We start from the raw sequence: 15,720 nt of genomic DNA, 5'->3' as shown, positions 1-15,720 counted from the left end.
TGGAAGGAATTTTCCCTCTCTGCCAGATTGGCCTGGGTAGTGTGGATTTTTTCACCTTCTTTGCAGCAGCCTAAGGACCCAGTGGGTAGACTAGGCTGTACAATTCATTTTTATCACAACTTGGCACGTGCCCAATGAAGGTAGTCATTCAGTAGGGTAGGTCTGATACCCTTATAAACCAGAATCAGAAGTGGATTGGAAGACATACAACATTCCTCTCCTTGGGAACATTCAGTCTCTTTGTTATCTGGAGGAGGAAGGGTTAGGCTGAGTGGTGGAACACAAGGCTGTAGCAACACCTGTTGGCTCCCGCACACTTAATGTGAGTGTTTTATAAGCCCTTCCACCAGCTCTAGGACTCATTCTGCACAAGAAGAAAAGCTCCCACTCCATGTCCCCCTTGGAATTTGTGTCTCCTCTAAAAAAGGTGGGGAATGGAGTGGGGCTCCTTATGTCTACTACAGGAGACAACCCCATATTTCCCTCCCCATTAATCTGATATGATGGAAGGATGATGGGGTCCCAGCAAGAGTGCTGGGACCAGGTTAAAAGAATGGGGGGCTGATGGCAGCCCTCCACTAGCTGGAGTGGATCATAGTAGGAAGAATGACCTGCATGGGAGGAGTTATTGTTGGATAGCTCCCAAATATATTAGTTAAGCAAGTTGCACCCAAGTTAAGCCACATTCCTGGTGTCTTGTTTTGCCTTCATATGGTGTCCAGGACAATGGCTTAAGGACACAGGTTTACAGCAATGCAAAGATACCCCATTAAGATCTGCAGTGATATTAATGGGAGATTACATAAATTATAGTAATTGTTTATTCTGATGAACTAAATAGGCTGAAAATATTAGAATTTGTATAGAATAATGGTGACCTGTTCCACAAAAATCTGTTTAAAAAGTTACTGCCTCAAGCTAGAGAGTCTTAGTGAAATCTAATCAATCAGCAATTCTTTTACTTCTCATAAGATGAACATTTTCATCTGTAGATAGTTCACATCTGCTTTCAACAATAATGATGTGGATAACAAATTTTTTCATTACAGCTGCACTAATGGAAAGATTGCCTCTAGCTGTCAGTTATGTGATGGCTACTGTTATAATGGTGGTGCATGTCAGCTGGACCCAGAGACAAATATACCTGTCTGTCTGTAAGTACTTTTGTGTGTATCATTAAAACATCTGTGTGGCAGTAAATAATAAAGTTTCTGTTCATCTGCATTTCTTATCTGTTCAGGTATTGATGATGTACCACTCACAATGGTATTTTACTTTTCTAGGTGTTATTTTTGTCTGTCACTCTGTTCTACTGCAAGTTGTAGAATATTCTTTTTGTTCATCATTTGACATTGTTGATGATTTAGTGACTATTGTTTACTGCTCTTCAACAAGAAGATTTTACAATAGAATACTTAGAATACTTAAGGGTGAATGTGAAGACCTATTTGCTGGCAATTCACATATATAATAGTGTGGGATTAACCATCTATGATCGATATTTTGGTGCCTAATGATTTCTATCTCTTTTTAAGTGGTGTTTTTTCATTTTTTAACACAGTCTCCTCTTGACATAGTTTGACATGAACAACATAGATTCTCAGGGATAACCAGTTTCACACACATTAACTCATGTGGTTTTGTAAAAACACATAGAAACTTCAGCATGTAACAAATGTTACTAACAATTCTTAGGAAACAAACATGGATTCTCTTTTTTTAAGCCCATTATGCTCTGGAATTGCCAGTACTAACTGTTAGGACATTTGACTTTAGTGCGTTGTGTCAAAACTCTTATTCCTGAAGCAAAGGGTTAATACAGGGTCCACTGTTACCAATATGTTTTTGATTAGTGTTGATTACCCATACTTTCTGAGATATTATCAGATTGGACCTCCTGTGAAAAGGCTGCGTATATTTCGTGTGTGTGTGTTACCATCACTGTATGTAATGAGTTTAAAATTTGTTCAGCAAAAGGCAGAATATTTATTTAGCTGTATTTTACTGAAATTCTGCAGATGCTCTGTGGGGTTTAAAAGTCAGCGCTGTGACCAGAAAGTGAACCCTTGTGATTACTACTGTCAGAATGAGGGAATTTGCACTTTAACTGCGTTTAATGAACCGAGATGCAAGTAGGTTTAACCTTCCACTTAATGCTGCACATTGTGTGACATCATTTCAGGCCACAGTTCATTGATTCAAATCATGCACATTCACATACATTTCACAGCATATACTTAATCTAGGGGCTCATTTATGTAATACACACTTACCCGTTTGATAGTCATACTGATGACTGTATTTAAACATAGACTGTTGGAGTGTCTGTTGCCATATTATTGGAAGAAGAAATAATGGTTAAAAATTATAAAAATACTACTTCAGCTTTTTGTTCCTGGATGTGGGATCTGAGGTATTTTAATGAATAATGCATCCACAGCATAAAGTTTTGGGGTGAAGCAAATTGTGCACATTTTAACGTGATTTTGCATTTCCAGTATTTACAGAGTAATTAAACAAGAAGGCTATTTGGCTGCCATTTTTACAGTTAGACTTGTATTGGTAAACCTCTTTGTTAACTTAATCTGTAAATCAGGTTTAAAAAAGCAATTAGCACAAACTACAAAAAATTAGAAAAGCTCTCTTCTTAACACTTTTCATCCTTTATTGATTCAATTTATAATTTACCTTCATTTTTATGTTATCTTTCTCTCAAGCAATTTCAGACATACTTCTTGAAAAGAAACTGTTAATTCTCATCAGGAAAGGAAACTTCCTCTGCCTTGTGCATATTGAAAATATATCCTGCCCGACATCCTTATTGATTCTAAATACTAGAATAAGATGCATAGAGCTTCAGAGAAATGATCTGATGCAAGGGTCAGAATTAGAATGATGAGCCAATGACATAGACTTCAATTTGATAAAATACAGAAAGTCCAACAGGTTTAATATATAGCCTCATCTAAATGCATATTGTATAAACACATGTTTTCAGCTATTAGTAACCACATAATATTGAGGTTCTGTTGGGAGGTAGTGGGGGTTTTATTTGGGGGGGGGGGGAACAATTAAAGTGATTAGGATGAGGAATCATTCTTTCATTTTTGTTGGACTATATGCTTACAATTCCTTTTTTTTCCCAATACTTCAAAGCAATGAAATGCTAGGTCTTGAGCTACAATAATTCTCTGGAAAAGCAGATTAGTGTTCTGATTAAGTCAACATAAAATGAAGGCAATCTTTATATGTCTCCATTAACTGTCAGTAATTGATTAAAAAAATTCACAGAATATGGGTTTGAAGTATGTATTAATTTATGGAGGACATGGTTGTCTTAATTCTGCATTTCTTATATTTTCACATAACACTGCATATCATTCTTGAGTCGTCAGAAAACTGCAGTTACATACTAAAAACAACCCACTACTATTGTTTTTTAAAATGTGCTGTCAGTGCCTTTTCTCCTTTCTGTATAATAAACTGAAGCACATCAACTGATAGCTTAAAAATTGAAAACAATTTAAAATCTGTATTTTAATATATGAAATAGAAAGTTTAATAGCGAATTGACCATCAGTCATTAATTTTATCAACTGTCTCCCACAATTTAAAGAATGTGTTAATTATGTAATTTGTAAATATGCACTTTGTCTCTAATGTACTTGATTGTTGCTACTTCTGTTTATGAAAGAATTTTTTTAAGTGAGGGGTTTTTTAAGATTTTTTGTTCTGAAGCTTTACCTTTATTTACCCAAATCAAAGGTGACATTCTGGCTTCATTGAAGTCAATGGCAAAACTCCCAGTGTCCTCAGTGAGATCAGGATTTCAGCCAAGGAGAAGTGAATTACTTAGAAACTTGTGGAGTAGCATAAATTGGGGTTTAATATGATACGTATTTCATGACATCTTACTCCCCACTTGGGGCAGATCCTCAGATGTGGTCCACCAATACTCGCTGTTAAAATGGGAAGAAGAAACTAGAATGCCATTAAACCACCTTTGAACTCATCCAATCTTGGGGCAACTAGTGTAAGTTATAATAGATGCAAAGCTCCTCTAAAACCCAGCTGTCTACAATTCCAAGGAGCCATTCCAGCAGCAGGGCATGAGTGGACCACAGGGGCATAGAGACCTTCTTCCCTTTTTCCAGCAATGCAGTACATTGATTGTCAGCTGGTGGTTGGTATAGCAGTAGCTATGCGTTAAAGCCCTGCACCACCAGGGAGTCCCCTTAAGCAGGAAGAATGCTTCACAGCCCAGTTACACTGGGTTTTACATCCTCTTTGTATTGGTGGCCTGATGCAAATCAGTCACAGCAGGGTTCCAAATCTAGTGTCTTGTGTATCTTTTTAGTTTTCTTTACTTTTGGACTTTGCTGGGTCTGGAAATAAAATACCATAATTCTATAAATAAGATGGTTTCTACAATATTTTTTACTAACCATGAACCAAGAGAGCCTGATCTCTCAAGACTTTGAGGCCAATTAAGATTGAGAGACCAAACTAAACATCTAAAGTGTGAATGTCCATCTGTCACTACCACATATATAGTTACAAAAAATAATGTTTTACTAGCAAATAAGATGATTAAGTATCTACAGTTCTTCAGCAATCTTATACATTAGTTATAGCATAAGATAATTCATAACAGAATACAAACATATTTTTGCATCATGAAAAGAGGTTTTTTCCCCTTATTATTATAGGGTAGTCTATTGACATCCTATCACTAACCTTTATGAAAAGCTGTCAGCCTGCAATTCACTATAGATACTCACGGCAGGAATTCAGCTTGAACATCAAGAAAAATTCAAAATATATTTGAAAAAGGCTGTCTCCTCATCTCCACCCTAACCTACTATTAACAGGCTGCGCTTGCTACAGTTAGCCAGGACAATCCAGATTTGTCATGCAGACTCTGTGGTTACATTTCTTCCACCATGCACCAGATCTTCTATCTCTGTGGTTCACCTTTTATCTATATAACCCAACTCTAAAGCTATATTTGGGGCACTAGCAGCTCCATCCCACCAGAAACCATTTTTCTGTCTTATGCTTCTTGCTACTATGGAGTGTTAGTGGGGTATCCCTACCCCATGCCTCCCAACATTTCCAGGGGCTAAATTGGGACACAGCACCACTCAGATTTGGCCTATCTGCCTCTCCATAAATGGTGATGAAGGGCAAATAGACCAAATTTGATTGGCATTGCAGCATAGCACATAGGGTCACAATGCCAATCAAAGTTGGTCTGTCTGCCCTCCATCTCCATCTATGAAGGGTCATATGGGCCAAATCTGAGTGGTGCTGCAATGCCGTGTACCAGCTCCTTCAGGGTTTGGGAGCTGTTACAACTGGGGAACCCAGGGCAATTGGGAAGTCTTTGCTATCCCCTTTAGAAGGGTCTCTTTGCTATTCTAGATATGGCTAAGCAGGCGAAGAACCTAGAGCTTAAATCTAAAAAGTCCATTTGTGGGGACACCCAATTGGTGTCTAGAGGTTTTCCACAGCTGTTCCCAACCTATGAGCACTCATTCGTTCAGAAATAGCAAAGAGCTCAGCTGGAACATTAGGATCTTCTCCCCAAACCTGATCTGGAGAGGCTGCGTCAAACTGGCTGGCAGGCACCAAACTACGCCAACAAGAAATGGCCCTCTCTGGAAAATTCCCTGAAAGGTAAAGCCTTATTGCTATCTCAAGGGGAAATTAGCGGGTGCCTCTCCAGGTCTACTTGTCCCTAGGCAGAGCTGCCACTATCTTATCCAGTTACTCTTTCCTCAGAGACTAAAGGTTTCTCTCATATACCAACCTTCTCTTTTGCCCCCTTCTCAGCTATGTCTATGAAAAGGTCTTATTCCTTACCAGAGCTATGGAACGCCCCCAATACCACCCCGTAAATAAAAAAAATCCCAAAAGGGGGGGAATCAATAAAGATACTGAAACATAAGAAAATGTTGTAAGAGACACCAGAGATCTTTTCCTTCTCTCCCTAGCTCTGACTACACCCCACACAAACAGGGAGCTTTCTGAATCTGACTATGAAGAGGAAGAACTGAAGAATATGGATATACTTTTTCAACCAGAGAAAGAGAAGGAACAATCTCAACCCATAGGAAACTGCTCCTCTCAAACAAAATCAGACTTCATCATACTTCCTCCATTCATTCTCTGAAGATGTCTGTCATTAGCGAAGAGGGAAAACTAAGGGCAAAAGGACAACAAAGCTAAAAGGACATGAAGAAATCATATAAAATCCAGGAATCAGATATTCCATATTATCCCTTCCAAAATTTGTCACCACAGGACGAAAGATATGGCAATCCTCTAAGAGGACTTCTTCCAGAAGGACCCCACCAAGAGGAAGATAAAAAAAGCACAATTTGGAAGAGTCGAGCATTCTGAGCCTCCTCACTGCATCATTTTTATTATTATTCATTATTAATAGTTTATTTACTTATATTATGGCATCAGTTAGAGGCCTCAAGGTACATTTTCCCAGGTACTTGTACAAATTTACAGTAAAGACTATCCATACCCCCAGAGATAACAATGTAAATAAGTAAGATGGTAAAAATGATGAATGATTCCAGTACAGAAATAATAACTTGCCAGCATCATGTTAGGCCTACTTTTTTTCTTTCTTTTGTTTAGTTGACATTTCATTAATTTTTTTAATATACATTGGGGTTCTATTTTTTAAAAATTGTATTTATACTAAATGTCTTATCAGGAAGAGGTGGCAGTATTACAGGGCAGGGAAAGGGAAATATGTTGGATGGAAGGTCAGACTGGAGAGAGGAAAGGAGGAGAGTAGCATGGAGGGCAGTTGGAATGAGACTGGAATGAGGAGACTGTAAGGGAATGGTTGGAAGCAGCTAGAGCTAATCAGTAGAAGAGAAAGTAGAAACTGGAGAAAGCAGTCTGAGATTACAATGGACATAGACATTATTAGTGTTTTGTGGTGTCTGCTGGGGCTGCTTCTTGATTTTCTCTGGACCCAGAGCTGACAGTCCTGGGGTTGTCATGAGAGTGCTCTTAACAGAGATTCTTTCTTCATGAAGCCAACATGGCTAAAGAGAGAAGGAAGTTGTGTTTGTGGGTTCCTTCACAGTTCAGGGTCTGGACCAAAGAAGGGGGCATAGTCCTAGCTATTTCTCATCTCTTCCACTCCAGTGCTGCTGTACCTGCTTAGTCTGTTTTTTGTCTTTGTCCCTAGTGGATTGAGTTTCTCTCATGCCCACGCTGGCTCTGCCCTGGAGTTTCTTTCTTTCCAAAGCCCACATAGCAAGGGTGAGACAGTGGGCATGAAGCCCAGTGCCCTGGACACCAAGGTCACGTAAAGTCAGATTTTAAAGCCAGAAGAGACCATTGTGATCATCTACTGGACTCCTCTATAACACAAGCCGTCTGACCTCCCTGAATTAATTACTCACAAGTGCACCTATCTGAGAGTTTGGGGAACAGAACACTTGGCCCATCACTGGTCAAATGTTCTTTCTGTCTCTACCCCACTCTATCACTTACTTGTGCTAGGTTTTTGTATAGGAGGGGATAAGGACAATGGGATTCCATAAACAGTAACCAAGATGCTTATTTTGCCCCAAGCCATCCATTATTTCAGTATAGGTTAAAAATTAACAGAATTCTATTACCAGTTTAAAGATAGTTATCAGCCACAAAAAATCCACCATCCCAATGCTTCTGTATTTCTTGAAAAAATGGCCCTGAACAACATCATCTCAGCCTTGAATAGTGCTATCAAAGTGGAATTCTCCAGGTATCCAGATTCCTAAGAGCAGCCACTTCTCTAAGCTGGCAGTCAGATCCATTTTCCTGTCACAGGATCGATTCCATCATGCAATAAAGTCTCACATTTCATCCCTTTTAACCAATCAAAACACTTTTCTTAATAGCCAACACATCACCCACAACAGTCTCTGAGATGACTCCTCTAAGGATACAGAAACCTTACTCTATCTTCCATGATGACAAGGTCATACATACTCCAGAATCCTTTCTAAGAAATGTAAACACACAAGTATACATTTCTTAGGCAAGAATTCTTTGTTCCCTTTGGTCAAAAAGTACACCATCAGATGGAAAGGCTATGACTCAAACCTGGGTGAGTAATAAAAATATATCTCAAATGCACTGACTCCTTTAGAAAACATGCAGCACTTTTTTCTCTTTTTAGCCTAAATATTGTGGGAAAATAATATCCAAATTGTTCCGTTTAATATGAAAGTGCTGAATAAGAAAGCTTATTTAGCATAAAGTAGACCAGTTCATGAAGGGATCAAGGGCTATTATACAAAGTGCATGGTGTCACCATGAGACAAATGGACATAAGCAACCACAGAAGAAGGAATCTGCAAGGCTGTTACCTGATTCTCCATCAACACAACAAGCTAGCCATGTACTTTTCTGAAGATGCGTGTTTTGGCACAATGTGGAACCTGAATTCCTAACAATTAGTTTTAGGAATAAAGGGAACACTCTTGTTTTATTTTCTCCCTTCCTCTTATTCATCCTTATGGCTCACTACGTCCCACCAATAACTGACTGGGAGACAAGAAGTCCAGAAGCAGAATGGTAAATTTAACTAATGATGTCTAGTGTGGCAATGACTTTCTGCAATCAGACCTCTCCTGCAATTGGACCCACTGTGGATGTATTGTTAGGAATATGGCTTGTGCAGTCTTAAGAGCATTCTATTTTTAGACCGTTATTGTCAAGTTTTTAACATTAAAATGTATGAATCAAGTTGTTTCGCACAATTAAGTGTATCTACAGCTTTGGTAGCACTCATTCGGTGGGTGATGCAAGCAGCACAGGTAAAGCCTGGAACCTGAAAGACATGTCTGGACTGCTTCCAGGAACTGCAGCAAGAGTCATAATTTGCTCATCGCAGACTGAAGGGGAGGTCAGTTTCAGAAAGAAAATAATCAAGTAACAAATTTTCCATTTATTTTGATCGCATGCCCACCCATCTTTTCCATCATTTTCTCTCTTATTTTATGTTTGACTTACTTACTTTACTTGATTTTCATCTCTTCCCTCATCATTAATTCATTATATGTATAGTCCTTCCCAAATACATGCTTATTATTATAATTCTCAATTAGTATTATTTATTATTTGCATTGATGTACCACGTGGGGACACCAGATGAGATTGGCACCTCACTGTAAAACAATTATAGAAACACATAATAAAGGATAGACCCTGCTCTAAAGAACTTAAAATCTAAACTGAGGCAAGAAGTAACAATAGGCCGATCCAAATCCTGTTGAAGTCAATGGGAGTCTTTCCACTTACTACAGTGGGCTCTGAACCGACCCCCAGGTGATTGTGACACACAAGTATAAGGATAACAAAAATCATATGGTTACATTGGTTAGTTATTGCAGAGCTTTAAGGTTCTTGACTGTTACAAGTGATGATTTTTGCGTATTTTGATTTTAAATAATAAAATCATCCTTACACTAATGATGTATAACCCAGCCATCATTTGTGGATTGATTTCTGGTAGGGGGTCACAGCAGAGGTGGGGTCTTGAAAACAGATTTGAAGGAGAGCGTATTGGCCTTGATTAATTAAAGGGGCATTCCATGCACAAAGACAGCTTGAAGATGAGCGTGGGAGAAGCTGACAGGGAAATGGTGTGGGAAATGGTGCTTGTGCCATTGCTGAAGCAGAGAAAGGGGGAGGGAGTGACAAAATAAGAGATAATAGTGGACAAGTAGGGACAGGCAAAGTTGTGAAATGCCTTAAAAGTGAGGACAAGAAGCTTTAACTTTGATTGACTGAAACAAGGGAAATGAATGGAGTGCTTCAAAGAGGAAATTGATGCAGTCAGAGCAATGAACAAAGATGACCTTCAGAGCTGCATTTTCATTTGATTAGAAGTGGACAATGTGTCTGTTAGGGATACCAAAAAGGAAGAAATTGCAATAATCAAGCTTATATTCCTTACAATACTATACCTCTCTTGTTATCTCTGTTCTGTTATACAGCTTTTTAAGTGTGAACACTCAATCACAGTAAATCTCTCTATGTAAACATACTGTATGTGCAGAAGAGGGTTTCATAACTATGGCAGAAATCCTGTCAAAGAGGGCATTTTTAAAAATCATGGGCCTGTTTTACAACTAGCAATAGTATGCGCTAAAGGCACTTGACCTGGCACACTGATTGCATTTTCTGAAATCTATGTTGAATCGAGTGAGAGCTACCAATATAGCATAGAGAGGACTGAATGAAACTAAAAGGCAATTCTAAACTATGGTAGGCCAATAAAGTGACAGAGAAGAACAGATTTGTTAAATATTTTACGGTAAATGTAACTCCATAGGGTACAGTTAATGGGCTACCTAATTATAATTACCTGGAGACTTTCACGTGTAGTATTCTAGTTCACCAAGATCTTTCCTGTTCAATTGAAACTAAACTAGTTTAGTATGAACACTTTCAATTAGGAAGAGATCAATAAAATTTAATTGTATATTCTATGAGATCCTTTGTTCAAGCTGTATCCCAACCCAAAATGCCTTAGAGACATTAATTCAGTTGGTGATGTAAAAAGTAATAGTGCAAAGGAGAGATGAAAAGATATTGGCAAAGGAGAAAAGATATGTTGTTCTTTGAACATTTTCTGCTTGGCTTCTGGGCTTGGTGATGCATGTACCCTCAGCACACGAGCTTGAAACTTTCTGGATTGCAGGATACATTGGGGTGCTTCCATGCCCTGCCACTTATTTCTTTTACCACAGAAAACAGCAGACAGGCACTCACCAATGTCCCTGCATGTCCTGTCCCAGTGTAGGGAGTTTGATTCTTTTGTTGTATTAGCTAATTAGGGTAGATTCAGCAATGTTGTTAGATATTGGTGCACATTTTGCCAATTTTTGGTACCATTGAACAGCTTCTTACCTGAAGATTTCTTGACCCTCACCAATATTGGTGTGTTTTTCCATTGTTTTCTTGCTACAGATGAGCGATCAAGTCCTGCCTCAAGCTTTATCTATCCTGCAATGAACACTGTGCAATAACCATATAATTATGATTCATGCATAATGGTGTTCAGAGTCAGAGATTAGCTTAGAGGTTTTTAAAGACATAGTAGATTTAATTTTTCCCCAGGGTGTCACTACCGGGTAGAGTTAAATGTGTTTGGCTGCCTCAAATATGCATTTCCATCACTTAACATGTTTGGATTTCTTCTGTCTTTAAGTCAGTTGTTCCTGGGTTTGTAATTCTTGTTTTTTGTGTTGGTTTTTTAATCATTACAACATCCATGTGATATTTTTACCATTAAGTTATGGATATATACTAAACATTTACTTCATTTTAAAGTAGATTTTATCTGGAAATTTCCTCTGTTTTTTAATTATTAAAAAGTCACACTCAGAAACCCCATTGAAGTAATAGTACCATATTATATTTCTAATAGTTTGAAAACATAGAGTATCTACCTTAAATCTAAGGGCCAGACTCACCAATACACTCACTGCTCAAAGTAGCCAGATTGTACTTGCCAGGTACTTTCAGCTCCTGAAATCCACATTCCCCTGCACAAAAACATTCCAGTTTTCCCCTCTCTCTGCCCAGCATAGGTACCCACCATCTTCCTAAAAGGCTTGATTCCCATTGGTCCCAATAATGAAAGGCAGTAACATTCTTAAATGTAGTAAATGCACCAGATTTCAGAGAGTTGTAGCTACATGAGAAGTTTTCAGAGTCTGTGTCATTCATTATAAAGATCATTCAGGACCAAAAATTGGTCTGACACAGGGTGTGAAACTTCTTAAAAGGAGCATTTTTTTACTTTTACATTTTGAGAAAATTCTATCTGTGCCTAGAGTAAGAGCTTTCATTTTGTGGTGGATACACTCTATTCCTTATGTGAAACTAAGAGGGTGAATCCCTGGTTTAAGTACAAAACTCAACTTAAACTTAACTATGGATCCATGAAGAGAGCTTCCATAATTTCTTTATCTCTGAAGTTGCCATTCTTATCTCTGAAGGTGCTGTTTTTGGTTGTCTGCAAACTGCAGGCACAATCCATTTAAAGAACCCTATACTTAGTTTCTTATCAGATAATGTGGTCCTTCCTAAAGTAGCTTCAGCATTTCATGTTAACTAGCACATCTCACTTCCATCATTTAGTCCTATATCCTCACATTCTAAAGATGTCAAACTATCCTCATTAGATATTAGAAGAGCAATGAAATATTACCAAGCCTGGACTGGAATAATTAGAATATTAAATACATTACTTATCCTATCCAATGTCAAAAAAAAAAAAAGCAAAAATATCCAAAGTTAAAATATCCTAGTCTGTGAGAGCAGCTATCACTCAAACATATACAAGGGCAGATAAAACACCTCCAAGCCACCCTTCAATCCACTCTTTCACTAAATGCTACAAGGTGGATATAGAATATGGCCTTTAAATGTATAGTCCTGCAGTCAGCTATGATCCCTTAATATCTACCCATGGTATTTTTATATATTTAATTCCTTGCTAATTTTCTGCTTGCTACTCACTAGCATTTTCAAGTGTTTCCCAGACAGATTCCCTTCCTTCATATAAAAGATTTGCCAGTCAGCATACATAGTGTTTGTTATCTAATACTTCTAATTGTTATGAAAGTTGTGTTGCATCTTTGGAAGCTCATCTGTGAGTAAATATAGCTCCCTCAATCTATATAAGGAGAGCCTTGTTCCAATCAGAGCTTCCTCTGTGACCATCATCAAACACACAGACTGACTAAGATTGATGGTGTTGCACCAGACATTGGGTAGTGAAGTTCCCAGATCTGGCTCAGTCCTGAGAATCCATGAGTTTCAGGTGGTCCACAAGCAGTGTCAAGTAGAATCAAGGTATGCATGCCTTCACGGGTTGACGGAGAGCAAGGTTAGCTGGGGTGTTTTTGTCCATCCTCGTAACCTGGCCAAAGAGCATGCATTGCCATTTTTTAATATAATGAGTGACTGAAGGAAGGCAATGTCTTTGAGAGATTGTGACATTTTTTCACAAAATCAAACCACTTTATGCTCAGAATTTGGTGCAGACCACGCATATTTTGTGCTGACACCATGCAGAACGTCCACTTTGCTGAATCCTGATGCCTCTGAACTCTGCTTGCCTGATGCCTATGCTTTTAAGAAAAGTTGATGCATACTGATGCTTACTGGTTCAACACGTCCATTCCATAACTTTGGGATGGCTTTTTGTACTTCCTCAGGTGATGGAGGATCAGTGTTCACCCCGGATTTGCTGCTATGTGGTTTTCTAGGTCACAGAGCTCTAGACAGTCGTCAGCTGGTCCACAGTTCAACACATTTTCATAATGTGTTTTCCATTTGTCCAGGATCTCATCCATCATTTAGCAGGGAGAGCCATCTGGTTTCATGACAAGGATCTTAGAAGGCTGTTTATGGCTACCATCCATGCTAGTGATGGTTTTGTAGGCAGGATGCAGTTTGATGTTCTTTGGGCTGTCGTCTGCTTTGTCGGCCAAGGAACCGACATGTTGGACATAAACCTCATGGTCATATTTTGCCATAGCCAGGAAAATGTCTTTTAGTCCTTTACATTCTTGGATATTTCCCTGCTTGCATGCTTCTGCCTTTTTCACTAATATATCAAAGGCCTTTTTGGAAAGCCAAGGTTTCTTGTGCAACCACCAGATTATTCCAGCAGCAACATGTGATATAGCATTACATTTATCACTCAGGAGATCTCCACATTGTCTGAGAGGGTACCAAGGTTAGATATGCAATTCACAAGGGACTGTCTGTATTTCACGGCTTCAACAGGATCTTCAGAAAGATGCTGGATATTGTGTGCTGCTGAGGGCTTATCTGTTATGGGGTCCTGGTTTAGGGACCTTAACAACCATCACTGGACCTGGATTTTAAAAAGTGGATGTGCCATGAAATAAATAGACAACATTCTTGTCAGAAATTTCTCCACAGTGAAGCACCCGCAAACTCAGACCATACATTAATTGTTGCTCAGCTCTCACTGCATCTTCCAACTCCTTGCAAGCTAGATGTTCACCAACAATGCAATATCTGCGAGCATTGGCATGGCCAATTCAAGCCTATCAAGTATGGATTCTGTATATTAGAAGACAAATTTTCTATAAAACGTTTTGGTGCAGGAACCAGGTTATCGTATGTGTTGGTACAGTATCTATCACAATGGGGTCCTCAACTTGACTTGGACTTCTGGATGCTATCACACTACAAATAACAAATAACAACAGTAAACCCAGGACTTCTCTCCCAGCTTGTAAGTAGTTTTAATTTTAGTGGTATGAAATTTGCAGCAGGGATGGTAACAAGAGTTTTGACGATAACTGGGCTGGGGTCCCAACATTCAGCTTTTTCATTGTTTGATAATGCGTATCCATGTGTGACTTAAAGCAAAAATATGCATGCACTCTCAGCACCTCGGCTGGAACCCTGTGAGAAGTAGTAATTGTTGTGGCTGTATGTATAATCATGGGACTGAACATTTGGACCTGAGGTTTGCAAAGAGCAGCACCCACAGTCCTAATCCCACTCTAGAGCCTTTGACTCTCAGGCTCATCATCGCTTTCAAGCTGTATTTGTTTGTTCATGGTCTAGTTAGGTACTGTCATTATCTGTCTTGATAATTCTTGCTAATTCAAAATATTACTGTTAGGCCCTATGGTATTATGTGGTCCGGTAGGTCCCAATTATTTTCATGCCTCCTTATTTTTCCAGTCAGAAGCTCTGGATAATTGTTCCAAATAGACCCAGTACCCGTGTTAGATACCAAAATGTCTGTTACTGATTAACACATTTGCTATCATCTGTACCTCAAGGAGATTTATTAATCCAATGATTATTGCTACTGTGCAGCATTTTCCTTAAGAGTACCTTATATCCAAGAAAGCTAGTTAAAAGCTTTCTAAATCAGGAAGTTCTGTGTCTTGATAAACCAGTGCCATTTTCCTTAACATTGAAGTTGGACATGTTATAAAGTCAGCACAGATCAACAATTATCACACTGCAGTATCTGAGCTATAGCAGTACAGTATATCCCTATATTTAGTACAGACAATAACACGTCTCAGTGATTAGTGACTCTTTGGGAGATTTTCTGAGGCCCATACATTCTTGCAAAATTTTCCTGTAAGATTTCACTTTCATGTCTTGATAGTGAATCTTCATTAATTTCACTTCCTTTTCCAGCTTGCCACATCCCTTAAGGCCACATCTTCAGGGTCTATTTTCAAATGGTCCCATTTCCAAAACAGAGACATTTGAGATTCTCATTCTAAGGAGCTGGGCACCAATTTGAGTCTCTGTCCAACTCTTAAAGAAATTTTTTCTCTTCAAATATTTTAGTCAGAGCCAGCTGTAGTTTTTCAAAGATTGCATCTCAGCAAGTTTAATCCACATGCTGCAGTATTCCTCAACAGAACTGCAGAAATGTTGCAAACCATTGGTAAGAAGTACAAAGACTTTCATTCTAAGATTGTCTGAAGATAACAGTTCTGATTGTTGCAGCATAAATAAACTAGGAAGATTTATGGTGTTTCTGTAAAGAGACTAGAAATACTTAATTTGTAATCATGCATTGGAAGGTGATCCTCTGAAGTGGCAAATACCTAAGCAGTAATTTTGTAAATTAGGCTAGAATAATAATAATTTCCATTTGATATAATGGCTCAAAAA

General features: G+C 38.5%; 1 protein-coding gene across 1 annotated transcript in view; it reads left to right on the top strand.

The window, feature by feature from the left end:
• LRP1B (LDL receptor related protein 1B) overlaps nt 1–15,720 on the top strand; it is a 1,293,242-nt gene that overhangs the window by 1,261,590 nt on the left and 15,932 nt on the right. Inside the window, 1 exon segment of the mRNA XM_043525164.1 lies at nt 1,050–1,154. Within this exon segment, the coding sequence (XP_043381099.1) occupies nt 1,050–1,154 (105 nt within the window).

The sequence above is a fragment of the Chelonia mydas genome, chromosome 11, assembly GCF_015237465.2.
Source record: "Chelonia mydas isolate rCheMyd1 chromosome 11, rCheMyd1.pri.v2, whole genome shotgun sequence".
Classification (NCBI taxonomy): Eukaryota; Metazoa; Chordata; order Testudines; family Cheloniidae; genus Chelonia; species Chelonia mydas.
This window is presented reverse-complemented; position numbering and strand designations above follow the sequence as displayed.